The sequence below is a fragment of the Aquarana catesbeiana genome, linkage group LG07, assembly GCF_042186555.1.
Source record: "Aquarana catesbeiana isolate 2022-GZ linkage group LG07, ASM4218655v1, whole genome shotgun sequence".
Lineage (NCBI taxonomy): Eukaryota > Metazoa > Chordata > Amphibia > Anura > Ranidae > Aquarana > Aquarana catesbeiana.
The window spans coordinates 45,075,888-45,103,736 of record NC_133330.1 but is presented as its reverse complement, the minus strand read 5'-3'; the positions used below and the strand labels follow the sequence as shown (position 1 = coordinate 45,103,736).

Sequence of the window (27,849 nt, the reverse complement as noted above, 5' to 3'; positions counted from 1 at the left end):
AGTCTCTGACCATCTCTTGTATAATGTCTGTAGTCTCTGACCAGCTTCTGTACCATGTCTGCAGTCTCTGACTGTCTCTTGTATCATGTCTACAGTCTCTGACGTCTCTTGTATCATGTCTGCAGTCTCTGACCGTCTCTTGGATCATGTCTGCAGTCTCTGACCATCTCCTGTACTATGATTGCAGTCTCTGACCGTCTCTTGTATCATGTCTACAGTCTCTGACCATCTCCTGTATTATGTCTGCAGTCTCTGACCATCTCCTGTATTATGTCTGCAGTCTCTGACCATCTCCTGTACTAAGATTGTAGTCTCTGACCGTCTCTTGTATTATGTCTACAGTCTCTGACCATCTCCTGTATTATGTCTGCAGTCTCTGACCATCTCCTGTATTATGTCTACAGTCTCTGACCGTCTCTTGTACCATGTCTGCAGTCTTTGACCATATCCTGTATTGGGGCTCTTTCTAACAAACAGCCCTCTGCATGTGCATCAGAGAGACTCCCCTCCAGGTCTCATTAGTGTACTCTCTTCCTGTGTTTTCTTTATTGTTAAGAGATCATGGGAGGATCCCAAGGTAACGAAGACTTCTAAGGGGAGCATCTCTGTGTTTGAGTCGTTGCCATAGAAACATTTGTAAAGGGGAGGGGTTGGTAAGATGACCACGCCCAGGTGGGGGCGCCAGAAATATTTCTGCACCCAGGCGTCTGTGACCCTAGGATCGGCCCTGGGTTGGCTCCCCTGCGCGAGCCGTCATAGATGTACATTGGCTCTTTAAGACGCTTAAGCAGGTGCGTTCGTGTCCCCGGAGCCGATGTGAGTGTCCGGTGGCCGTGATGACTGCCGGGCACCCGCGATCGCTCGTGACAGAGTTCTCTCACGGAGAGGAGACAGATCTTGTGCTTCTACTAAGTAGGAACACCAATCGGTCTCCTCCCCTAGTCAGTCCCATCCCCCCCCACAGTTAGAACACACCTAGGGAACATATTTTACCCCTTGATCGCCCCCTAGTGTTAACCTCTTCCCTGCCAATTACATTTATACGATATTCGTGGCTATTTTTAGCTCTGATTGCTGTATAAATGTCACTTGTCCCAAAAAAGTGTTAAAAGTGTCCGATCTGTCCGCCCGCAATGTTGCAGTCGTGATAAAAATCGCTGATCACTGCCGTTACTAGTAAAAAAATAATAATAATAAAAATGGCATAAATCTATCCCCTATTTTGTAGATGCTATAACTTTTTACAAAATATTGTGTTTTTTTTTTTTTTTTTTTTTTTTCATTTCAAAATTGTCGCTCTTTTTTTGTTTGTTTATAGCGCAAAAAATAAAAACCAAAGAGGTGATCAAATACCACCAAAAGAAAGCTCTATTTGTGGGGGGAATAAGGACATGAATTTTGTTTGGGTACAACATCGCACAACCACGCAATTGTCAGTTAAAGTGACGCAGTGCCGTATTGCAAAAATGGCCTGGTCAAGAAGGGGGCAAATCCTTCTGGGGCTGAAGTGGTTAATATACAGGACCCAACAGCAGTAGAGCTGCGCGCTTAATCATTAAAAGATCCCTATCTAGATTTGACCCCTCCCACACACATGCCTAAACCAGCATTTCTACAATTCATGTAAAAATTAGGGTTGCACCGATACTCGTGCAAATGCTCCAATGCCTGTACCAATACTTTCAGGCTTGGTTATTTCATCTGTCACACTCCCACACTGACAGCTGGAATGTAAAAAAAAAAAAAAAAAAAAAAAAAAAAAGCTGCAATCACCAGTTGCTAAGGAGCAGGACCGCCGCTTTCTTAACAACCGATGACTCATTCAGCTGTTAGGAGTTTCCCTACTCACAGCTGTCAAAAAAATAAAAATAAAATCAGCCAGCAATGTTTATCAACAACATTGCTCAGCCACTGAAAGACAGATAAAAAAAAACATTGTATCTTTTTATCTGTCCTTTTTCTGTTTATTCATTTACAGAACTTTGGTCTGCAAATTAAGGGCTCCTTCACATGGACGTGTCCGTGTACGGAGGCCACTCTGCTCAGCGGGGGATCAGGCAGATGACAGGTCTGTCTCTGCACATTGTGTAGGGACCAACCTGTCAGAGTGCCGCTCTCCCCTATGGGGGATCGGATGAAGACGGCCTGTAGAGTCCGTCGTCACCAGATCCGATCCGCAGATGGATGAAAAAATAGGTTTTTCTTCCGTCACACTTTTTCGGATCGGAGCGGGTCGGATGTCTGCGGACATGTCACCACTGACATCCGTCCCTCCATAGACCTCTATAGAGTGTCCATTCAGGTCCGCCTAGAAAACTGACAGGCAGACCTGGACGGTCCATCCGTGTGAAAGGGGCCTAAGTCAGAATAAATCAACCTTGTCAAGTGGGAAAAAATAAATAAATAAATTTTGTGTGTGGTGTTTTTTATTTGTTTGTTTTTTTTATTAAATTGTTCCCCTTTTTAACCCCTTATTAACCCTTAATTTACTCTAGTCAGCCTTATTAACTCCTTATTCTCCATTTAATTATTTTTCTGCTGTGATTTTTTTTTTATGTATTTACTTCTATCTTATTAACAATTAAAACTTTTTTGTTTTGTTAATATTTTTACACATTTCACATTGAAAAAAGCGCAAAAAAAACAAATTTAATTTGTAAAATCACTTTTCAACGCTTTGTACCATTGCTGACAGCTGAAGTGTAAACATAACAGTTGCAGTTGGTATCAGCGGGTACTTAAAAGTTCCACCCAAAAGTGGAATATCTGCTTCCTCCACCCCCTCCAGTGTCACATTTGGCACCTTTCAGGGGGGGGGGACAGATACCTGTTTTTGACAGGTTCGCTTCCCCACCTCCAGGAGACTGCACCGCTGCGCCGTCCCTTGAAAGTTCGGCCACCCTCCTCCTTCTTTCGCCGCCAGTTAGAAACCACAGCTCACTGCGCTTCATGCATGTGCAGTAGGGAACCGGCTGTGAAGCCAAAAGGCTTCACTGCCAGTTTCCCTTACCAGGAATGGCGGCGGCGGCACCCAGGAGCCAATCCGAAGATCAGCTGGGATACCAACATCGCAGGCTCCCTGGACAGGCAAGTGTCCATATATTGAAAGTCGGCAGCTACAGTATTTTTTTTCCCCAGGCTGGAACACCTCCTTTTTAATGGTATTTTTTTTTTAATTTCTTTACACATTACATTTTTCATTACATTTCTTTAAATTTGTTTGAAGCAAAGAGTATTCTGTCTTATTTTATTGCCATCTTTTTTCATAACCTAATATTCAGGGGTTGTAAATCTTTGAAATAAAGTTCTTCAGAATTATGATTTTTATTCTAAGCAAAAAAATCATGATTCTCATTTTATGCAGAATCGTGCAGCTCTAAAGAGCAGGTGCATTTTTAGTTGTAGCACTAACTCTCGGCGGAGCTGCTGGTTTAAGCGGGCTTGCTACCTTCACTCTCCTTCCCTCTGTTTTACCGGCACAGGGTCTAGGGTTCCGTTGAGTTTACCTCTGGACGATACACGCACCAACACTTGAATACGTTTTCAATGCTTTATTAAACGATTTACTAAGGAAGTAGCAGGAAAGAGGCAGAAGGGAAACTGCAGAAGAAACTCAAATATCTTCTCATAAGGTTCTTGACAAATGTCCTGGTAGAATTTGGATAATATAATAGAATGCGCTCCCCTCGTGGGACACACTCTTTGCTCGCCTGGAGAGGCCTCTCTCACTTGCCTAGCAGCCAGTACGTAGCACGAACAAAAGTCTCTGCCACAGAATTGTTTGGGGTAAACCTGTACGGTCCTCTGCCACAGGATGTACCGGATTTTCTTGTAGTGAATGTTAGTCACAGTGCTTGAACCTTTTAAGCCAACCCGGCAACACTATGCTGTATAGTTACTTTTAGGATACGTCCTCCAACCGAGTCACCAGGCCCCTCTCCAGACCAGCACGCTGCGTGATCCTTCCATGATGGGTCCTCCCCTGGGATCTCCTCGGTTGTCCAGCTTCTTCCCTTCTGGATAGACAGCTCAGGACCATTACTCGGCTGCCGTGGTAGGCCCCAGACAAGCTTCTGGGCCCACCCCTGCGCCGCGGGCCTCCGGAACGGAGGACTACGAGATTGCGCTCTAACGCATACCTGCCGGCCAGGAGGGCCAGCAGGTGGCTGTAAAACGAACCCCCTAATATGGCGTCAGTCCCTAAATACCCTCGCCCAGAATGCAACTCGGAGTACCACCTCCACCGAGTTGTCTCCGGGACAGAAGAGCATCCATACCCTTCGACACGTTGCCTTTCCAACACTGACCAGCCATAACAGCGACACCCACCGGTCAGTATGGAAACGCACACAACGTCAACCAAGCTGAAACAGAGGCAAAATTAACCTATTTAACGAACAAGTTACTAAATTTACCTAACATATGGTAGATCGCAAATCTACCAGTGCTACAAGTGGATAAGGTTAAGTGTTGTCAAGCGCGTGAGTGTTTAAAAGCCAAATATCCAAGTTCATTCACCTGGCTTGTTAATTTGTTTCAGGCACTCATCTTCGAGGTTTAGAAACAACTGCCACCTTTGATCCCACAACCCAGGAATTTATTATTGACACTCCAACCATTACAGCAACAAAATGGTGGCCAGGAGGGTGTAAGTATACGCTTTATACTGTGTTACTGCTTGTGGTGACTTCTGAGAATGAAGGTTCTTGCAGAGCTACAAGATCCTGAGTAAAATATGCATCTAAATTACTCGTGTTCATGCATGTTTGTGCGCATTTAGGGTTCATCCACTTGGCCGGAAAAATGCGGCATTTAGATGTGTACAGCAGATAGTTTTGTACACATCTAAATGCAGCACTATAATAGTCAATGTGCTTGTTACACACAGCTGCGTCTACATACGAAAATGTGCGCTGCATTTAGTCGCACACAAAAAACGTACGACACAGCTGTAGATTTTGCATGCATAGATCTGCACTAGATGAATGTTTTATGCAGCATCTTTCTTTCATGCACAAAATATGCATCTAAATGTAGTTAAACACAGCATTTTTTTGCAGGTGCAAATGAACCCTTACAGTTAACTAGTGTGCTTAGTGTCATAACTGATCATATGTGCAGCACCAAGGCAACCGCAGATCAAACCGAGGCTAAGATGGCAGCTTCCTTGGCTGTAAAAGCTAGGAGGGTTTAGTTCCACTTTAATAGCTCCTCAAAAAGAAAACTGACATTATTATTTATTAATAATCAAAAGCTGGTGCATATATGTTCTCCTATGCAATGTTACATTATGTTTAAACAAAGTAAAGGAAATGTGTTACGTTGTGTAATGTTTTATTATGTTCTATGACTTGCACAGTAGGAAAGACCAGCACTCACGCTCTTGTCCTGGCCCAATTACGTAGCAATGGAAAGAACTATGGCATGCATCCTTTCATAGTTCCCATCCGGAGTCTGAAGGACCACTCTCCACTCCCAGGTAACAATTTGCATCTTCAGATTCAAGGTCACTATGGGGTCCATTTGAACAGAAAACACCAGGGCATAGTTGCCAATATTATAAAACATTTTTAGGGACACTTTTTTGGCTGTAGAGTCACATTATATTTAGGGGGTGGGGCATGAGTTTGTAGGCGTGGCATAGGAAAAAATAAAAATACGGAGCGCCCTGCACTGAAATATGGGCACGGTTTATGCAAAATAGTGGGTGTGGTGTAAATGGGCATGGCTCAAAGGGGGTGTGGTTATAGTCTGAGATGAATGAGGGATGGAGAGGGAAAGGGGGGAAGGGGGAAGAGTGATGGAGGGACAGCAGCCCCAGATCTTACACCACAATAGAAATATGTGTATTTCAGAGTTTAACAATCAGCAGATAAAGATACTCCAAACACCTGGTGTTAGCACTTCAATCATCCCGGCACCATGGTTGTTATGGTGTCAGGATGATTGAAGCGCATTATTTCTGTTAGTACATTATAATATAAAATTAAATCATTCAACTCACCATAATGCAGAATCAGTGGGACCCCTGAGTGTGTCACCTGAAATTACCTGCCACCAGCAGAGTCTGTCCTTGCATCAGGTGTCCCCAGCAGAGTCCGTAACTTCCTGAGGACGGCCAATCTGATAGGCTGAAATGCATAGAGTTTGAGTCACGTTATCGTGACACACTTCCACCCACACATTCAACTGGAAATTGAGTCTTCACTGAGCCAGCGGCTGTATGAACTAATCAGGCGGGTTTCACGGATTTACTTATACGTGCTGTTCACTCCGGGTGCCAGGACATTAGGCACTCATACATGTGAGTTGAATTGCCTTTATATTTTTTGGAATAAAAAGCTCTTTATCAACGGAACTGCGCAATGAGGCTTTTTATATTATATCTATTTATATGAGAAACATTCACCACAGCTAATCATCGGACCAGAGGACATCCACAGGGGTCGCCCCACACGGGCATTTGACCTAACTAGCGATAGTTGGTCCACTCCCAGGGGTGAGTGCACATCAAACGGGGGGGCACCCTATTTAAGCACTTAAGAAGCATGGAATCATCCATCTATTATTCAAGTCACAGCACTGGATACTGTTCCACTAGCACGAGCACCATTTTTTTTACTGGGGACTGTTTTATTAATTTTATTAAATGTTACCAGTGTATCACCTATATCTATTACCTGTATGTAATTTGTTAGCATTTAGTGCGGTATACTTTTTATCATCAGGTGCCCCCAGCAGAGTCCCTCCTTGCATCAGGTGCCCCCAGCCTCAGTCCCTCCTTGCATCAGGTGCCCCCAGCCTCAGTCCCTCCTTGCATCAGGTGCCCCCAGCCTCAGTCCCTCCTTGCATCAGGTGCCCCCAGCCTCAGTCCCTCCTTGCATCAGGTGCCCCCAGCCTCAGTCCCTCCTTGCATCAGGTGCCCCCAGCCTCAGTCCCTCCTTGCATCAGGTGCCCCCAGCCTCAGTCCCTCCTTGCATCAGGTGCCCCCAGCCTCAGTCCCTCCTTGCATCAGGTGCCCCCAGCCTCAGTCCCTCCTTGCATCAGGTGCCCCCAGCCTCAGTCCTTACATCAGTGTCCCAGGCAGAGCCATAGTTAACCTCCCCTGTACATAGTTAACCCCCTGTACATTACAGTTACATTGCTGCTGGCCTGCCCTGGGCTTTGGGACAAGAGCAGAGTAAACTCCACGAGCAGCGCCATGTGTTCAGTGGAGAGGGGAAGGGGCCAATCCGTGCAGCTAATCCTGGCTTCAGAATTGTGAAAAGAGAAGCCGATTCATTGGCTGCACGGATCGAGCCCCCTCCCTTTTCCACTGCACACAAGGGAAACTATCTAGCAGTGGCGCCGGCGGCCATTTTGTTGGAGCCAGCTGCTGCAGAGCCAAACCTTCCCAATTTTCCCCGGACAAAAAAAGGCAAAATCCCGAATCGGGACGGCCTCCGATTGGGACGAGGGTCCCAAAATCGGGATTGTCCGGGGAAAATCGGGACTGTTGGCAACTATGCCAGGGTGGCTGGACTACAACCATACTAGTGCACATTTAAAAAGCACACCAGTGTGATGTACATTCTGCTGTGCTGGCTTTAGGAGTCTAAAGTGGCAAAGTGAAATAAAACTGAACAGAGGAAAAAAAAAAGGACAGCCTGGTCACATGACTAGCCACCATAAACAAAGAAGACTCCATACATCCACACCGTGGCCTGCATTTTATGAATGGGCTGTAAAATGCGGTGTGTGTATGCAACTTAGTGTATAACCGAGAGCAGATAGCGAATGGAGATATTTGCTCTCCAATATAAATTGGCCTCTATTTTTTCCTTTTAATTTCCAATGTTGGCTTAATTATTAAACATGTTTTAAAGTGATTCTGTCACTAGTGATTCACACACCAGCAGTGGCTTTCATTTACTTCTCCACTGGTAAAGTTTTGACACTTGCTAATAAAGCAGATTGCCTTCCTCCTCCCGTCTTGCACACAGTGAGGAGCCCTATCGTAGTAATGGGCCAATGGAACACTTTTTAATCGGGCTGGGTTCACATGTGAATTGGATGCGGCTTACACTGCATCCAATTTGCATAACATTTTAAAATCCTATTACTTTCAATCAGTCTGGTTCACATATGTGCGTTTTCTGGGCATTGCGGTGCGAATTCCAGGCCCATATTATTCTATGGGAACGCATCTGATTCGCAGATGCGTTCTGCTGTAAACAGGCATTCTCTCCCCCTCCTCACTACACCTCCCCCTCTCCCTGCTGAACTGATCCGCAGCTACAACAGAGAGAAAGCGCTGAACAGCTGCTTTTTCTCTTTGCACAGAGCATGGAGCTGGAATTAGCACCAGACTGGTCTGAAGCCAGCCTCAGAGTATAGCCTCAAGTCAATTAAACTACTGTGATGTTGATCTGGTCAGTTACGTAGCAGAGGGGGTTGTTAATTCATTTCAGCTGCTTTGGTGTTCATGAAATTAACAGGTGCACTAGATGGACAATAATGAGACGACCTCCAATACAGGAATAGTTTTACAGGTGCAGGCCACTGACATTTTTATTTTATTTTTTTTTCCCTATTCTTTTTTTTTCCACTGTTTTTCACTAGTTTTACATTTGGCTAGGGTCAGTGTCACCACTGGTAGCATGTGGCAATACCTGGACCCTATAGAGGTTGCACGAGTAGTCCAACTCCTTCAGGATGGCACATCAATACGTGCCATTGCCAAAAGGTTGGCTGTGTCTCCCAGCACAGTCAAGAGCATGGAGGAGATTCCAGGAGATGGGCAGTTACTCTAAGAGAGCTAGACAGGGTAGTGGGAAGGTCCTTAACTCATCAGCAGGACCGGTATCTGCTCCTTTGTGCAAGGAGGAACAGGATGAGCACTGCCAGAGCCCTACAAAATGACCTCCAGAAGGCCACTGGTGTGAATGTCTCTGACCAAACAATCAGAAACAGACTTCATGAGGGTGCCCTGAGGGCCTGACGTCCTCTGGTGGGCCCTGTGCTCACTGCCTGGCACCGTTGGGCTTGATTGGCATTCACTATTGAACACCAGAATTGGCAGGTCTGTCACTGGCGCCCTGTGCTTTTCACAGATGAGAGCAGGTTCACCCTGAGCACATGTGACAGATATGAAAGGGTTGTGGAGAACATTATGCTGCCTGCATCATTCAGCATGGCCGGTTTGGTGGTGGGTCAGTGATGGTCTGGGAGGCATATCCATGGAGGGATGCACAGACCTCTACAGGCTAGAAAATGGCACCCTGACTGCCATTCGGTATCGGGATGAAATCCTTGAACCCATTGTCAGACCCCATGCTGGTGCAGTGGGTCCTGGGTTCCTCCTGGTGCACAACAATGCCCGGCCTCATGTGGTGAGAGTATGTAGCCAGTTCCTGGAGGATGAAGAAATTGATGCCATTGAATGCCCCCACGCTCGCCTGACCTAAATCTAATAGAACACCTCTAGGTCCATTCGATGCGGCCAGGTTGCACCTCAGTCTGTTCAGGAGCTCATTGATGCCCTCGTCCAGATCTGGGAGGAAATGCCCCAGGACACCATCCTTCGTCTCATTAGGAGCATGCCCTGACTTTGTCAGGCATACATACAAGCACGTTGGGGCCATACAAACTACTGAATACCATTTGGAGTTACTGCAATGAAATTTTAGCTAAATGGATTAGCCTGCTGCATCATTTTTTCACTTTAATTTTCAAGGTGTCTTGGAATTCAGCTCTCTGTAGGTTGATAATTTTCATTTCCATGAAATGATGTGGCATCCTTTCATTCCTAACACATAACCCAGTCCATATCAGTATAGATATCCAGCATGATATATTTCCCCATTGAGATCTGTTGTGTTTTCAAAGTGTTCCTTTCATTTTTTTTTGAGCAGTGTATATGCTGTCAGCTTTATTTTATTACATTTTTCTCCAGAAATACCAGCATATTCCCCTTCATTACTCCAGTGCATCCCAGAATAAACCAGAACAGTTTTTCTTTAGCCTGGGTTCACGCTATTGCGATGCGGGAACTAGTGCGATTCCAATGCCGGTTTACGCATCGCATCTCCCTCACAGGCGGTTCACACTACCCTCTGAGAACAGCTACGGGTGTCAATACAAAGTTAGATACCTCTAGATCGGTTTGCAGATCGCCTTATTCCAAAATGGATTTATTTCATTATTCTCCTCAAAATTCTACAAACAATACCCCATAATGACAATGTGAAAGAAGTTTGTTTGAAATCTTTGCAAATTTATTAAAACTAAAAAATGAAAAAAAAATCACATCTGTGACCCCCAGGTCTGGTATGGATTTTAAGGGGAGCCCCGCGCCAAAATTAACAAAAAAAAAAAGGCGTGGGGGTCCCCCTAAAAATCAATACCCGACCCTTATCCGATCACGCAACCTGGCAGGCCGCAGGAAAAGAGGGGGGATGAGCGAACACCCCCCACTGAACCGTACCAGGCCACATGCCCTCAACATGGGGAGCATGTCCCCATGTTGATGGGGACAAGGGCCTCATCCCCACAACCCTTGCCCGATGGTTGTGGGGGTCTGCGGGTGGGGGGGCTTATCGAATCTGGAAGCCCCCTTTAACAAGGGGACCCCCAGATCCCTCCCCCCCCCCGTGTGAAATGGTAACGGGTACATTGTACTCCTACCATTTCACAAAAAAAGTGTAAAAAATTGTAAAAACACAGACACAGCATGGGACAAGTCCTTTATTAAAAAAGAAAAAAAAATTCCAGCGATGTAATACTTCCTCATCCCGGGATACAGAGAAAGACGCCGCCACAACACGATCCGCCTCCATGGGAAGAGCCTGCTGAATGACGCTAGACATTCCGTGACCGTTCTTAAATAGCTGAGGGCAGGGCCACCCATGACATGCGTGGGTGACCCCGCCCCCTTCTGACGCAACAGGGAAACACTGCGGGGTTACCCAGTGACATGTACAGGTGACCCCACCCCCCTCTGACACCACGGAAACCCCCGTAGCGTCAGAGGGGGGCGGGGTCACCCACACACATCATGGGTGGCCCCGCCCTCAGCTATTTAAGAACTGTCACGGCAGGTCTAGCGTCATTCAGCGGGCTCCTCCCATGGAGGCGGATCATGTCGTGGCAGCGTGTTTCTACGTATACCGGGACGAGGAAGGATTACATCGCTGGAATTTTTTTTTTCTTTTTTAATAAAGGACTTGTCTCATGCTGTGTCTGTCTGTTTTTTGCAATTTTTGACACTTTTTTGTGAAATGGTAGGAGTACAATGTACCCGTTACCATTTCATATTGTGGGGGCCGGGATCTGGGGGTCCCCTAGTTAAAGGGGGCTTCCAGATTCCGATAAGCCCCCCGCCCACAGACCCCCACAACCACCAGGCAAAGGTTGTGGGGATGGGGCCCTTGTCCCCATCAAAATGGGGACATCCTCCCCATGTTGAGGGCATGTGGCCTGGTACGGTTCAGGAGGAGGGGTGCCACTCTCTTGTCACCCCTCTTTTCCTGCGGCCTGCCAGGTTGCATACTCGGATAAACGTCTGTTATGGATTTTGAGGGGGACCCCCACCTCATTTTTTTTTTTTTTTCATTTTGGCGCAGGGTTCCCCTTAAAATCCATACCAGACCTGAAGGGCCTGGTATGGAATTTGGGGGGACCCTCACGCATTTTTTTTTTATTTTGGTTCGAGGTTCCCCTTAATATTCATACCAGACCCAAAGGGCCTGGTAATGGACTGTGGGGGAATCCCAGGCCATTTTTATCAATGAACTTTTATGTGTATTGTCAGGACCGACAATTTATTAATAGCCAGTGTCTTGCCAAGAAAGTTCCCCTGGCAGATAAGGACCCCCCTGTACTGCGCATGCGATGTACTTGCGCAGTACGAACGACTAAGCCGCTGAAAGTATCCAAAGTTGAACAGTTGATCGTCAGCTCTACACGGCGCCTGTGCACTACATTCTGCCCTGAGTCCAGGTTCAAGCCCCACGATCCAAGTGGACATAGAGCCAGAATAAAAATATGCTGAGCGAAGCGAGGCCTTCCCCGAACCGTGGTAAGCTGTACACGGCGCTGTTACAGGCGCCGTGTACATCTGACTCACAGGTGTTCAGCTTTGGCTATTTTCAGCGGCTCGTACTGTGCAAGCGCTGCACCTGCGCAGTACAGGGGAGTCCTTATGCGCCGGGGGGTAACTTTCTCGGCAGAACACCGGCACTAGCACTAGCACTTTTAAATGACTTTTTTTCTTCCTTTAGAAATGTAATTTTTCTGTCAGACTGTTCTAAACATGGGAAACATGCGCCACTTTACAGGCATACTTTAGACACCCCCCAGGTACGAAATTTAAAGGAATATTACACTTTTATTGTTTCACTTTAAGCATGATTAAAATCACTGCTCCCGAAAAAACGTCAGTTTTTAAAACTTTTTTTGCATTGATATATGTCCCCTGGGGCAGAACCCAGGTCCCCAAACACTTTTTATGACAATAACTTGCATATTAACCTTTAAAATTAGCACTTTTGATTATTCATGTTTGTGTCCCATAGACTTTAACTTTGTTCGCACAAATTTTTTGTCTGTTCGCATGTTCTGCTGCGAATCAAAAAGGGGGGTGTTCGGCCCATCCCTAGTTATCATTGAGAATCATGGGGTACAACTTGTCAAGCAACTCGGAGGTCCAAACTCGCCCAACTGTGAAACAAGTCATATATATTTTAATAGAAAGGAGCTCTCATTTATACTTGCATTTACATCAGCAGAACAAATGCAGGAACATGGGCCAGAAGCAAATGTGTGGGGATGCCAAACAAATCAATGAACCCCACCCACACCAAATCTAACTACCACATCCACTCCACATTGATTAAGCACATATCATACCCTTATCCGGAAAATGAGCAGCACCACCTCTTTGCTAAAGAGGGACCTCGCCATGTCCACCTAGATGGAGATCCAGACCAGCACAGGAACTTCCGGGTGATTACAATGACTTATTCTGGGTCAGAAGGCAAAACCACACTCTTTTGATCGCTGCTGCGAATATTTGATCGCAACCACCATTAGAATTTTATTATTTTTGTTCACCAGCTGAATTTATTACTTGCAATTCTCCACAACTGATATATATAAAGATTCCACCTTTATCATTTACTTGCAGGTGTGCAGAAGCCTATGTTTACATTGGAGCGATTTGTCATGCGATTTGAGAGATCAAATCGCATGACTATTGGCAGCAATGACACTGTTCCAATCGATGTGACGCCGATTTTGTGGCCCTGAACCAATTTGCTAAAGTAGTTCCTGCACTACTTTTGCCGATTTCAGGTGCAACTTCAATAGACATTTGTGTATGAAGCCACACGGATGTCTATCAAGTAGCACCTGAAATCACGTTGACCTTGCTACTCTGAAATCGCGCTACTTCAAGTGAAGTAGCGCGATTTCAAAGTAGCATCAGTGTGAACCAGGGCGAAGAGATTTGTTTTTTGGTGCACAAATACATATTGAAATAAGATATGAGATATTGCACTTTCCCAAAACCACCACCCACAAAAACTAAAGAGAAAGAAAAGTAGAAGGAAAAAAAACACCACAACAAAGCTTAATAATGTACTTTTATTTTACCAGCAGAAAAAAAAATGTACATTTATTTACTAGCTTCAAAAAAATTTGGACAGGATATATGGTGCTACATTTAGCAATGGGATTTTAAGGGCCCTGCTCATAGGAGCTTACAATCTAAAATTTGACAAACCCTTAGAGTGGGCACAGCTTTAATTTTAGTGTATAACAGGCAACACATCACATTTTTATCTGCAAGATTATAGAAACATACTTAACAGTCATTATTCTTACAAAGCATTCCAACATAATATTAAAAAAGACTTATTCAAAACACCCACCACCAGCCCACAATCCACACATACATACATTGGTGACCATGTTCTGCTGGAAGCTGCATTTCGGTGTACAAAATTAAACAACAAGATCAAAAAAGGGAGAAGGTCAGAAGATGCTTCCAAACGATGTTTGCATGATCAGACAGGAACAATACACACACAACATTGACAGCATGGCCACATAAACCCACTTTTAATTGAAAAAATGCACAAGAATTTCAGCAAATATCCCTAGTTGGGCACTTGTCAATAGGCACAATATCATTCCCTCTCCCCCACAAATCACAGCAAAAAACCTGACCTTCTTAGGCCAAACCCCCCCCCCAGGCCTTTATATAAGGGAGGTTGTATTGTTAGCACACTGACACGCCCAATAGAAGTACACGCCCACCAGTATTTTTCAATCTATCTCTTCATGTATATCTAAAGTGATTGCACCTGATGAGCAGGAACACATAATACTATTCGCAACTGTGTTAGCCCTTGGCTATGTGCATCAAATCTCCAACTACAGGCCAAAGATCAAAGTCCATTTGCATCCACATAAATAAAGCAACAGTTCTCTAAGCATATCTACCTGTGCAGTGTAAACCCTAAAATTTTAAATGTTCAAGTCCCTGGGCATGATTAGTTCTAACAAAAGTTAACATCAGTCCCTGGCTGCAATGAGCTTCCAATCTAAAGTCCAAAAGTAACTTTCTTACATTAGAACCTATTTCGACAGGAGACAAATAAGATGCCAGCATGTCTTTGGATTGTAGTGAGAAACCCACACAGGGAGAATATATAAACTTCAACACAAGCATTAGCATGTTGGGGAATTGAACCACCATCCCAGGTGCTGCTAGACAGAACTGCTACCCACTTAGCCACCAGGCAGCCTCACACATGTTCTTTGCATCTCTGTGGTGTGAACCAGCCCTAAGTCCATAGCCATGCTCAGTGTCACAAGCAATATACAGTATATTGGCCTAAGTATTGGGACGCCTGCCTTTAAACGCACATGAACTGTAATGGCATCCCAGTATTAGTATTGGGTTCAAAACTCATTTGGCCCACCCTTTGCAGCTATAACAGCTTCAACTCTTCTGGGAAGGCTGTCCACAAGGTTTAGGAATGTGTCTATGGGAATGTTTGACCATTCTTCCAAGTGCATTTGTGAGGTCAAGCACTGATGTTGTACGAGAAGGCCTGACCTAGAGTCTCCTCTCTAATTCACCCCCAAGGTGTTCTGTTGTGTTGAGGTCAGGACTCTGTCCAGGCCAGTCAAGTTCCTCCACCCCAAAATCACTCATCCATGTCTTTATGGACCTTGCTTTGTGCACTGGTCCAAATGATTTGGTGGAGGGGGGATTATGGTGTGGGGTTGTTTTTCAGGGGTTGGGCTTGGCCTCTTAGTTCCATTTAAGGGAACTCTTAAGGCGTCAACATACTAAGACATTTTGGACAATTTCATGCTCCCAACTTTGTGGGAACATTTTGGGGAAAGTCTCTTCTTGTTCCAACATGACTGCACACCAGTGCACAAAGCAAGGTCCGTAAAGACATGGATGAGCAAGTTTGGGGTGGAGAAACTTGACTGGCCTGCAGAGTCCTGACCTCAACCCGATAGAACACCCTTTGGCTGAATTAGAGCAGAGACTGCAAGCCAGGCCTTCTCATCCAACATCAGTGCCTGCTTCACAAATCCACTTCTGGAAGGATGATCAAACATTCCCATCGACACACTAAACCTTGTGGACAGCCTTTCCAGAAGCTGTTCTAGCTGCAAAGGGTGGGCCAAATCAAATTTTAACCCCACGGACTAAGACTGGGCTGCCATTAAAGTTCATGTGTGTGTAAAGGCAGGCGTCCCAATACTTTTGGCTAAATAGTGTATCTAGAAAAGATTTACAATGGTGGTGGAACCCTCCTACACATAAATACTACATTTAGACATAGTTGTAGGACCTGGGAGATTAGACAACTTCTCTACATGAAGCAGCATGTTTGGAATTTGAACCCAGACGCTCAGGGATACTAAGCAGAAGTTCTAACCTCTAAGCTACGTGTGAGAGCCTCCTACACATAACTACACATAAATACACATAAATACACATAAAAACACATAAATACTGCATTTCTTTGGACATACAGGTGATGGAATTACATTACATTACTCAAGAGTTATTCTTCTTGATTTATTCTGTGATATTTGGTGTTTTTTTGTGGGTGAGAGTAGAGTATTACCCTCACATATCACATTTTTTGGGCTCAAATTATGAATATTTGGAAATCACAAAAAGCACAAAAAATTGTGATTCATTTTAAATTTGCATCAGCAATGGTATTGTTTGTGGATTGTAAAGTCACCTGTGTGAGTTTGGATAAAGATTGTTGTGAGATGGAGAGTAACAAGTGAAAGTGACAGAAAAAAATATATTTTACCAAAACATCAAAACATTCCACATTCTAGCATTCTTAAAAACAAAATATTTCAAGTAGAAGCAACAATGTTGCAAAGGAAAATTTATTTCAGAGAAAGATACATTTCATCTCAACATTAAAAGGTTTTTTTTGTGAAAGTTACAATTGTTCCATTAGAATAAATGGTTAAAACTTGCATTGGACTAGAATAGAGCAGATTAGGGATGAGTTTGTTCGACTCGAACATCGGCTGTTCGCAAGTTCGCTGAACAGTGAACAGTTTGGGGTGTTCGCGGCAAATTCGAATGCCGCGGGACACCCTTTAAAAGTCTACGGGAGAAATCAAAAGTGATAATTTTAAAGGCTTATATGCATGGTATTGTCATAAAAAGTGTTTGGGGACCTGGGCCCTGCCCCAGGGGACATGTATCAATGCAAAAAAAAGTTTTAAAAACGGCCGTTTTTTCGGCAGCAGTGATTTTAATAATGCTTAAAGTGAAACAATAAAAGTGTAATATCCCTTTAAATTTCATACCTGGGGGTTGTCTATAGTATGCCTGTAAAGGGGCGCATGTTTCCCGTGTTTAGAACAGTCTGACAGCAAAATGACATTTCAAAGGAAAAAAAGTCATTTAAAACTACTTGCGGCTATCAATGCATTGCCAGTCTGACAATACACATAGAAGTTCATTGATAAAAACGGCATGGGAATTCCCCACAGGGGAACCCTGAACCAAAATTTAAAAAAAAAATGACGTGGGGGGTTCCCCTACATTCCATACCAGGCCCTTCAGGTGGGGGCTCTCTCGTCGCCCCTCCTTTCCTGCGGCCTGCCAGGTTGTGTGCTCGGATAAGGGTCTGGTATGGATTTTTGGGGGGACCCCACGCCGTTTTTTTTTTTTTTCATTTTGGCGCGGTGCTCCTCTTAATATCCATACCAGACCTGAAGGGCCTGGTATGGAATTTATGGGGACCCACCATGTCATTTTTTTTAAAATTTTGGTTCGAGGTTCCCCTGTGGGGAATTCCCATGCCGTTTTTACCAATGAACTTCTATGTGTATTGTCAGACCGGCAATGCATTAATAGCCGCGAGTAGTTTTAGATGACTTTTTTTCCTTTGAAATGTCATTTTGCTGTTAGACTGTTCTAAAAACAGGAAACATTCGCCCCTTTACAGGCATACTATAGACACACCCCAGCTATGAAATTTAAAGGGATATTACACTTTTATTGTTTCACTTTAAGCATTATTAAAATCACTGCTCCCGAAAAAACGTCAGTTTTTAAAACTTTTTTTTGCATTGATCCATGTCCCCTGGGTCAGGACCCAGGTCCCCAAACACATTTTATGACAATAACTTGCATATAAGCCTTTAAAATTAGCACTTGTGATTATTCATGTTCGTGTCCCATAGACTTTAACGGTGTTCGCGTGTTCGAACAAATTTTTTTCCTGTTCGCAAGTTCTGGTGCAAACCGAACAGGGGGGTGTTCGGCTCAACCCTAGAGCAGATTTTCACTTCCAAAAAATGCTCTCTAATTAGCTCTCATTTTGGTATTTACTATAGCGCCAGGTAAAAAGATACTTGAGTTAAAATGAGAGTTTTTTTCAGGTCTGAGCATGCTCAGCTGTGTTAGCAACTAGTTGTCCAAAACAGGGAATTTTTCACTTCTCAGACTTTTAAAAATATTTCAGTGTAGAAATCACTTTTTCACACAGTTTAAAAGCAGATTATCTTTAAATAATATACCGCATATTTCAGTACCATTTAGGCAATTATATCATGCTCTAAACATTATTTCCATGTGCACTATTCCAAGTTTTAGCAGAGTAAGGGTTTGGGCGCTATTTGGTTTCAGGGAACAATAGTAAATTCGATTTTGGGAGTATTTTCTCACCAGCGCTATAGTGAATACCATTTTAGCGCTAATTAGCCACAAATTAACGCCACAGCGCTATAGTAAATGACCCCCATAGTCTTATTTTATTGTCTTGTCTAGTTTTCAATACAGGGACACTACTTCTTTTTTTTTTCTTTTTTTTTTTTTTTTGTATAATTAAATCCTGTGTGGTAAATGCATGGTTGATAATTGATGCATGACTAATGTGTGGAGTAGAAATGTCATTTTCAATGTGAATTTTGTGTTGGGTGGGTGCTATAAATAGATTAGCAGAAAGCTATTTAGCAGGACAGCTCTGCAAGTCTCTGCCTATCTGGAGAGGGGTGTGCCTTTCCTCCAATCAGCTGTCTCCCAGTGTAATCCAACACAACACTGCTACTGCTGAATGAGGAAGTGAATAATCTAACATGATGTGCACTTTCTAAACATTATATAATGCGGAAGACAGCAGATATACAAGTAAAATTTATATAGGGGAATTTGTTTCATCTCTGTATCATCTGAGGTGGTTCACTTCACTGGGTATATGTGTGAGGGTTTATGTCCACTTTATTTGAACAAGCTAAAGTTAGAAGCTGGCTACCATGCACAGCTGCACCAGGTTCAGGTTTAGTAACTCTCCCCAACTGTCTGTTTCTACTGTAAATTTGAATCAGGTACCTTTTGAATACCACAGATAATCCTTATTTCAACCACTTTTGAGCAATAAGGTTCTCTCTAAGTATGAAAATATATATGTATTCCAAATAATCAGTCATTGCCACTTCCTTTCAGGAATAACCGTTGGTGACATTGGGCCCAAGATGGCCTTTCAACAGGTTGACAATGGATACCTCATGATGAGAAACATTCGTATTCCAAAAGAAAACATGCTAAGCAGATTCTCTGAGGTAATGAAAGTGTTAGTAGTTTTATTTGTTAGCAATCAAAATGGTTGCCAGTAGGGCCTCTTTTGCTAAGGACTTTACTCCATTTAAATGGTTACACTGAAGGGCCAAATGTTTATAGTCATCACGCCTAAATAATTCTGCATATGTCTGACAAACCTCCAAATTGAGTTCAGGTGTTTCCAGTAAAGGGCATTGTTAATGCTATAGCATGCATAGACCTCTTGGATTATTGTTCACAACCAGCCTTTGGACAGTTTGGGAAGTCCCTTTTATGTCCATTATGTTTGTGCCCCTGTGTACAAAGCCAAGCCCAAAAAGACATGGTTTGGTGTGGTGGAACTTGAGCAGCCTGCACAGAGCTTTCACCCTAATGCCCCGTACACACAGTTGGATTTTCCGACGGAAAATGTGTGATAGGCCCTTGTTATCGGAAATTCCGACCGTGTGTAGGCTCCATCACACATTTTCCATCGCATTTTCCGACACACAAAGTTTGAGAGCAAGCTATAAAATTTTCCGACAACAAAATCTGTTGTCGGAATTTCCGATCGTGTGTACACAAATCCGACGCACAAAGTGCCACGCATGCTCAGAATAAATAAAGAGATGAAAGCTATTGGCTACTGCCCCGTTTATAGTCCTGACGTACATGTTTTACGTTACTGCGTTTAGAATGATCAGATTTTCCGACAACTTTGTGTGACTGTGTGTATGCAAGACAAGTTTGAGCCAACATCCGTCGGAAAAAATCCTAGGATTTTGTTGTCGGAATGTCCGATCAATGTCCGACCGTGTGTACGGGGCATAACAATCCTTTCACATGGGCTGTCCGATCAGGTCCGCCTGTCAGTTTCTCAGGCGGACCTGATTGGATTATCCAGTCTCCTGGAGCGGCGGATGTCAGTGGACACATGTCCGCTGCCATCCGATCCTATCTGCAAAAACCAGACAGACGGTGGTCCTATTTTCCATCTGTCTTGCAGATTGGATGGAAATGGAAAGGCGTTTCCCCATAGAGGAGAGCGGGACTGTGTCCATGTCCACTCTGCACAGCGGAGTGGACAGAACCTGTCATCCGCCTGCTAAGTGGGGATCAGTGGAGCGATCCCCAGCTGAGCAAGCAGAATCCACTACACAGAGGTACCCGTGTGAAAGGGGTCTATCTCTATTCAACACTTTGGGATGAACTGGAATGCCAGTTGTGAGGTCTTCTCATCCAACCTGACCTCACAAAGATCTTTTGAAAGATTGTGCGCAAACCCATTCTTAATCTTGGGGAAAGCCTTGCCAGAGAGTGAATGCTACTGTTATAGCCTTGCACCTTAAAAACAATGCCTACAGTTAGGAATGGGTTACCCAACAAGCTCATATAGGTTTGCTGACCATTTTTTCAGAAAATGATGGTCACACTGGCGGAGATTTTCTATGAAACGCACAGACTGTGCATACTAGAGTTGAACAATTAATCATTAAAAAATCGTGATCTCGATTCAAACCCCTCATGATCTCTATGCAGAATTTCCCGATCCATTCATTTATCAAGTGTAGAGAGTACTCTGCTTACTCAGCTGTCAAAAGAAAAAAAACGGGCAACCAAGTTTGTCGCACTGGTAGTTAACTATAAACATTGTAACTTTTCATTCTTGCATCAAAGGGATGAACTTTTTCTGACACTTGTTTCTTATTTGTTTGCTATGAAATTACTTGGAACACCAAAACATTATATATATATATATATATATATATATATATATATATATATATATATATATATATATATATATATATTTCCTGGACCTCCCCATGTCGGTCTACTATGGGTCAGCTCCGCCCCCTCTGACCCCTTCAGGACTACCTTTTTTCTAGCCCATAAAGGGCGGCTGTCGGACCAGCTGGACGTTCTTTTTTCGTCCTCGCCTTGGGCGCCTTTTTTAAAAAAAAAAAGAAAAGTACAAGTTTTAGGAGCGAAGACTGGGTCGAATAATGTCCTGTCCGGGTTAAGCCTCTCCCAGCACAGAAGACCCCCCCAGACGGGCTGTAAATCTCCCAAGGTGGTGGGTTCCCGTGGTGCAGGGACATGTACCTTCAGTTTAAAGAACTAGCTTTATGGCAGATGAGAAACAGGCAGGTGTTGTGGGTAAGTACACTGGCTCTTGTGCACTGTTTAAATGAAATTACCCTCCCTGGTGTCTAGCGGTCTGCTGGGTGATATAGTCCGCCTCTCGTGTGCTGCAGAATGGCACCGAGCCGGGCGGGTGACGTAACGGCAGCTTCCCTGCTCATTCGGTTGCCTAGCAACTGCCGGGGCGCTCTGCGCTGTCTCACGCCGCTGCCTGGACTTAAGGGGGCAGTCTCCCACGCTCTGGGCTTCCTGCAGTTCCCCTCAGCGCTCCAGCTTGGCAAGTCTGCTCTGCATTAAGGTAGGAACTCTGCTATTTGTTGCATATATGTTCCTACTGCCTTATACTATTGTGCACTGTGTTTTGAGCCTCCCTTCCTTTCCAGGTCTATCTGCCTGCCTGCCTGTGCTCCCTGCCTATTGCACTGAAGAACCCATGGATGCAGTTACAGGCTCCCCCACATTCTCGGTATTCTGGATCTCCAGAGCCTCATTACAGTAACAAGCATAGAAAGCAGTCCTCCTCCTCTTTCAGGTCCTCCTCTCAAGGTCAGCTGGATGTTGGGCCTGCCCAGCGGCAGCCCTTCCAGGAAAATTGGTGTGCACTTCCTGTCTTAGAGAAGCTGCGCGAGATAATGCTTTTGAAGCTCGGCAGGTGAAATCTTGTATTAAGGCCGCAGTCAGGGAAGGGCTCAGAGGAGCATCCAAGAAGATGGTCCATCCAGCATCTTCTTCGGCAGATTCGGATCTGGAAACAAGCGCAGGGTCTGACTCCAATTCCTCAGAGGACGAGGTGACCCCTGAATCACGCACCTTCGATTTTGCGTTGGTTCCCATCTTGGTGGAGGCAGTGAAAGACACACTGCAGTGGCAGGAGGAGACTCCTCCCCCAAAAAAACAACGGAAGTACTATCCGGAGTTGAAAAAAATCTTTGCCTTCTTTTCCCCTCATTTTTGAGATCCGAGAAATACTGGAGAATGAATGGGCTAGGCTGGATAGGAGGATGAACGTCAACAACATATTTTCGAAATTGTATCCATTCAGTGTGAAGGATGCTGAATTATGGGACACTACCCCCAGGGTGGATGCCTCATTGCAGCGTCTGGCCCGCCATATCACTCTACCGAGGATTCAGTCTCTTTTAGAGATCCCATGGATCAGAGAGTGGATACGGATTTAAAGCGATTATATTCAATGGCGGGGGCAGCGTGCAGGCCGGCGTTGGCCCTTACCTCTGTAGCAGCAGCTCTCAAGTCTTGAGTGTCAGAGTTGGATGGTTATTCTGCGGAGGAGCTTGGAGGTGGTGGTTCCTCACCCTGGCAATTTGGGAAGACTGCGGTAGAATTTCTGGCAGAGGCAGCCGTTGACCAGGTCAGAGTGATGGCAAAAATCATGGCCCACTCTGTGACAGCCCGAAGAACATTGTGGTTAAGGCACTGGGCTGCAGACAGTTCTTCGAAACAGTCTATGTTCGGTGCCGTTCGATGGTAAACTGCTTTTCGGTAAACCCTTGGAGTCAGCGATCCAGCGTATATCCGGAGGTAAATCGGGTTTAATTCCGCAAGAAAAGAGGAGACAGCGGCAGCCCTTTCGCCCGGCAAGAGGGTCCAGGGAGAATTTCAAGGAAGCAGGCCATTCTCCAAGCAATGGAGACCGGCTGGTTCATCTTTCCCTAAGGCTTCCAAGCCCAAGCCAGGCCAAGCCCCAAAGTCCTCCGATAAGACCTTCTGAAGGTTTCTCCACCCAGGACCCTCACGTGGGAGCGAGGCTCGCTCAGTTCGAGGGGGTTTGGGCGGACGAGATTCAGGGCGCATGGGTGTTGGCCATAATTCGAGACGGCTATCGTCTCGAGTTTGGGTCAAGACCTCCACAGTCTGTTTTTGGAAACCAGAGTTCCAACTGTTTCGGAGAAGAGGCAATGTTTGCAAGCGTATATAAACAGCTTGCTCACAGCAAGAGCCATCATTCCGGTGCCAAGGGAGGAACGGGGTCTGGGAGTCTATTCCCCATTGTTCCTGGTGACAAAAGCTTCGGGAGGTTTCAGGCCAGTGTTAGATCTGAGGGAGCTAAATTCGTTTGAGGGTCCCGCCTTTCAAGATGGAGTCATTGGAGAGGACCATATCCGTGGTGAAAGAAGGGGACTGGATGGCTTCCATCGACTTGGCGGACGCCTATTTACATGTCCCCATCCATCCAACTCATCATTGTTTCCTCAGGTTTGCGGTGGATGGCTCTCACTACCAGTTTCAGTGCCTCCCGTTTGGCCTTTGCACAGCACCCAGAACCTTTTCAAAAGTGCTCTCAGCTGTCATCGCCACCCTCAGAGTCAAAGGCGTTCAAATTTTTCATTATTTGGATGATCTGTTACTACTAGCCTCTTCGGAACTTCTTCTCCTTCAGCATGTGGCCCTTACTCGCGAGACGCTGGCTCGATTCGGCTGGCTAGTCACCCATCAGAAAAGTCAAATGCAGCCAGGTTTTAGAATATCTGGGGGTAAAGTTTGACACGAATCGGGGTCGAGTCTCTCTCCCTCAGAAGAAGATTCGGGACATCCAGATCCAAACCAGGAGAGTAATGACCAGTTCATTCCTTGCAGCGAGGGAATGCATGCGCTATCTCGGAGTATTGTCAGCCACAATTCCGGTAGTCCCATGGGCCAGGTGGAGAAGGACTTTTCAGTGCAATTTCCTTCTCCAATGGGATCGTCACTCCCTAATACAGAAAATTTGCATTCCATGGTTAATAAGTCAGTCTCTACTTTGGTGGACAGCCGCACGCAACCTTGCCCGGGGTGTTTCCCTTCGGCCTCCGGAGCCGATAGTACTTACTACCGATGCCAGTCTCCTGGGTTGGGGAGCCCACTGCCTGGGTCAGCAGGCTCAGGGTCGGGGGCCTCCCGACGTCACGCAAACATAAAATTTTCTGGAATTGGAGGCCGTGCGACAAGCTCTTCTAGCCTTCCGGCCGCTCTTGAAAGATCAAGCGGTCAAAATATTGTCCGACAACAAGACCACTGTCGCGTACGTGTCCCGTCAGGGGGGCACGAGGAGTCGAGTCCTACTTCAGATCGCATGCCAGATATTCCAGTGGGCAGAGAAGAACCTTGCTTCCCTGACAGCAGCATATCTCCCAGGGCCAGAGAATACCTTAGCAGACTGTTTAAGTCAGAGCTTTTTGGATCCCGGCGAGTGGGCTTTGAACCCGAAATACCTGCGAAGGATTTTCAGAGTCTGGGGATTGCCTGTAATACACCTCATGGCATCAGGGAGGAATGCCCAGCTTCCTTGCTTCTTCTCCAGAACATACCATCCACATGCTTACGGCCAAGATGCTCTGTCCAAACCATGGGACTTCCCCCTGGTGTATGTATTCCCTCCGCTTCCTTTAATCCTCAAGACTTTATTGAAGATTCGCAGGGAGATGGTTACAGCCATAGCAATTCTACCGTTTTGGCCCAGGAGGCCATGGTTCGCGCTGGTGTGAAGAATGAAGATGTGCCAACCAATCCCACTGCCGGTTTGTCAGGATCTCCTGCTCCAGAACGGAATATGTCATCCGAATCCCAGGAGGTTGAGACTAATGGCATGGAAATTGAGAGGAGATCTTTGAAGGATTTAGGCCTCTCAGAGCGAGTGTTGGGCACCTTGTTGCAGTCCCGTAAAAGATCTACAAACTCGACCTATCTCCAAGTATCTCTGACGCCTGGCTGCGGAAAAGGGCTGGGAGCCCAAATCGCCTTCAGTCTCGAACATCCTGGAGTTTCTCCAGCAGGGACTGGAGGATGGCCTCGCTTATAATTCCCTGAAGGTCCAGATTTCTGCCATTTCAGCAATGACGAACTCCAGCTGGGCATTGGATCCGGTCATGGTCCGTTTTTTGAAGACAGCCATTAAAATCAGGCCTCCCCTAAAGTCTTACTTTCCCAAATGGGACCTAACTCTGGTCTTGAAAGCATTGTTGGCTCCTCCTTTTGACCCAACATCATCCTGTTCTTTATTTCATTTAACATTGAGGACAGTATTCCTGATGGCCATAGCCTCCTCTAGGAGAGTTTCCGAATTATGCGCCTTTTCATCTAAAGAGCCCTTTTGTGTGATTTTTTTCTGACAAGATTATTCTCAGACCAGTTCCGAGCTTTCTGCTGAAGGTTTCTACTGCCTTTCACATGAATTGGGAGACTGTCCTGCCAGCCTTCATCGTAGATCATGTCCAGGACGATTGGAAGAGGCTAGACTTGGTCTCCTCTATTTCAGTTTACTTGGAGCGGACTGAGGAGTTTCGCAAGCAAGATCAATTTTTCATCTTTCCTATAGGACCTAAAAAGGGCATGGCGGCTCCACCTGGGATTGTCTCATCCTGGATTGTGAAGACCATCCAGATCGCTTACGAGTTCCTGAGTTTTCCCGCTCCTGTGGAGATCAGAGCACATTCAACTAGGGGTATGGCAGCATCATGGGCAGCCTATGCAAAAGTGTCACCCGAGGTTGTATGTAGAGCAGCAAGTTGGAGCGCGCCCAACACTTTCATCCAACATTATAGGCTAAATGTAGCCCTCTCTCCTGCGGAAATGTTTGGTGCTTCTGTTATTTCTGCGGCTGTCGGACATTAAATTTGTTAGCAGCAGTATTATTTTTCCCTCCCTTGTTTTAGGTTGCTTGGTACATCCCATAGTAGGCGGACATGGGGAGGTCCAGGAATAAGGAAAATTGTTGCCCATACTTACCGTAATTTTCCCTTCCTGGATCCTCCCCATGTCAGCCGGGGATTCCCACCCTATCTTCCATCGTGAGGAAGGGTGTTTGAATGTCGAGCTGGTCCGACAGGTGCCCTTTATGGGTTAGAAAAAAAGGTGGTCCTGGAGGGGTCAGAGGGGGCGGAGCTGACCCATAGTAGGCTGACATGGGGAGGATCCAGGAAAGGAAAATTACGATAAGTATGGGCAACAATTTTCCTTAATATAGTCTTTTAAAGGTATTTTATTCCCCCCCAAAAAAACTAAACAGTAAAGTTAGCCCAATTTTTTTGTATAATGTGAAAGATGTTACGCCGCGAGAATTGTGAGAGAATCGTGATCTTTCTTCTAAGCAAAAAAATTGCAAGTCTCATTTTAGCCAGAATCGTGCAGCTCTAGTGAATAGTAATCAAAAAGCTTCTATGTTTTATTGTCAAAAATTGAATAAACAGAAGCTGATTGGTTACTATGCAGCGATGCACCAAATTCTGTGCGCTCCAGTTGTAGTAAATCCATCCCCATGGGGTATGTTGAGGAAACCTCCAAAGTGATTTGCTTGATTTATGTAGACAAAGGGACATTCGAAGCACTGTATTCCCATGTGTGGTTGAATTCCCGGGGACATGGGGGGGTGTAGTCTTGTAAAGGTATCTCTCAGGTACTCCTTGGCTCTTAGATGGATGTATTGGAAATATAGGAAGGACAGCATAAGTCCTTAAGTAAGTAAGTAAGTAAGACAACATAAGTAAGCTCCACCACTTTCCATCCGCTGCTTAGTGAAGCTTGGCCATGATGTCCATAAAAGACCTGCTAGCAAAATTAAACTAAACTACCCCTGTACCCCAGAAGAGGCTGTTCCTAAAAATGAAGTACGAGTTCGCTAAGGCAAACACTGCTACAGTTGCTCAAATGTGTATTTACCAATCAACATCGCACATTTAGCATCCTTTTAAAAAAAAGAAATACGTTTTGACATCTCATATGTTCCAATCTAACTAGGCACTGCTGGCCCCATTCTTTATGTTGAGATGCAAATGGCAGCAAAGACACAACAGCAGGAAGAAGCAGCACAAGGAGCCAATCAGGTGTGCTACAGTGCAAAGAACATGTTGATCAGAGGAGTGCAGACTGAGAGAGATACTGTAAGCTTGTCAGTCTGTTGCTTCTTTCCTTGCTTAGTCACAATGTGGGGGTGGGAGACCTGAAAGTGATAAAGCAGCAGAGAAAGACCAGGTCCATCCCCTGTTAGGGTTGTGCTGCTTAAATCTCAGGACTAAATAAATACAAATCTTTTGGCAGGTAAAATTGCTGCCATGTTTTTCATCATTGTACTAGACTGTTTACTTGGAGTTAAGGTTAAATATTGTCTTGCATAACACTGATAGACCATACTGTTTGAATCCCTCTGACAGGTTCTGCCTGATGGCTCCTATGTGAAATATGGGTCAGGCAAGTTAAATTATTTCGCCATGATTGGGTTACGGGTTTCAATCGTTGGTTACGCTGTGGATTCCCTGAAGAAAGCATGTACTATCTCGGTGAGGTACTCCGCAGTCAGACGTCAATCAGAGTTGAAACCCGGGTATGTACATTACCATGCTGCTTACAGGGACTATATGAACTACTAACCTACCGGATCAATTCTGGCATTTCTCTCCTACATGTAAAAATTTACATATATTCTTTTTTTGCTAGAAAATTACATGGCAGCAACTCAAAGCATTTGGGTATCTAGACGTGGTGAAGCCGAATTGCTGAAGTTCAAACCGAACATCAGAATGGGGAAGAGAGGGGATTTAAGTGACTTTGAAGGTGGCATGGCTGTTGGTACCAGACGGGCTGGTCTGAGTGTTTCAAAAACTGCTGATCTACTGGGATTTTCATGCACA

At 45.1% G+C, this 27,849-nt stretch overlaps 1 protein-coding gene across 1 annotated transcript in view; it reads left to right on the top strand.

Moving 5' to 3' along the window:
- Nucleotides 1–27,849, top strand: part of LOC141103008 (peroxisomal acyl-coenzyme A oxidase 2-like) — a 121,200-nt gene that overhangs the window by 60,280 nt on the left and 33,071 nt on the right. Inside the window, exons 4-7 of the mRNA XM_073592125.1 lie at nt 4,541–4,648; nt 5,360–5,479; nt 18,992–19,107; nt 27,373–27,542. Coding sequence (XP_073448226.1) covers nt 4,541–4,648; nt 5,360–5,479; nt 18,992–19,107; nt 27,373–27,542 — 514 coding nt within the window. The remainder of the gene's footprint in view (nt 1–4,540; nt 4,649–5,359; nt 5,480–18,991; nt 19,108–27,372; nt 27,543–27,849) is intronic.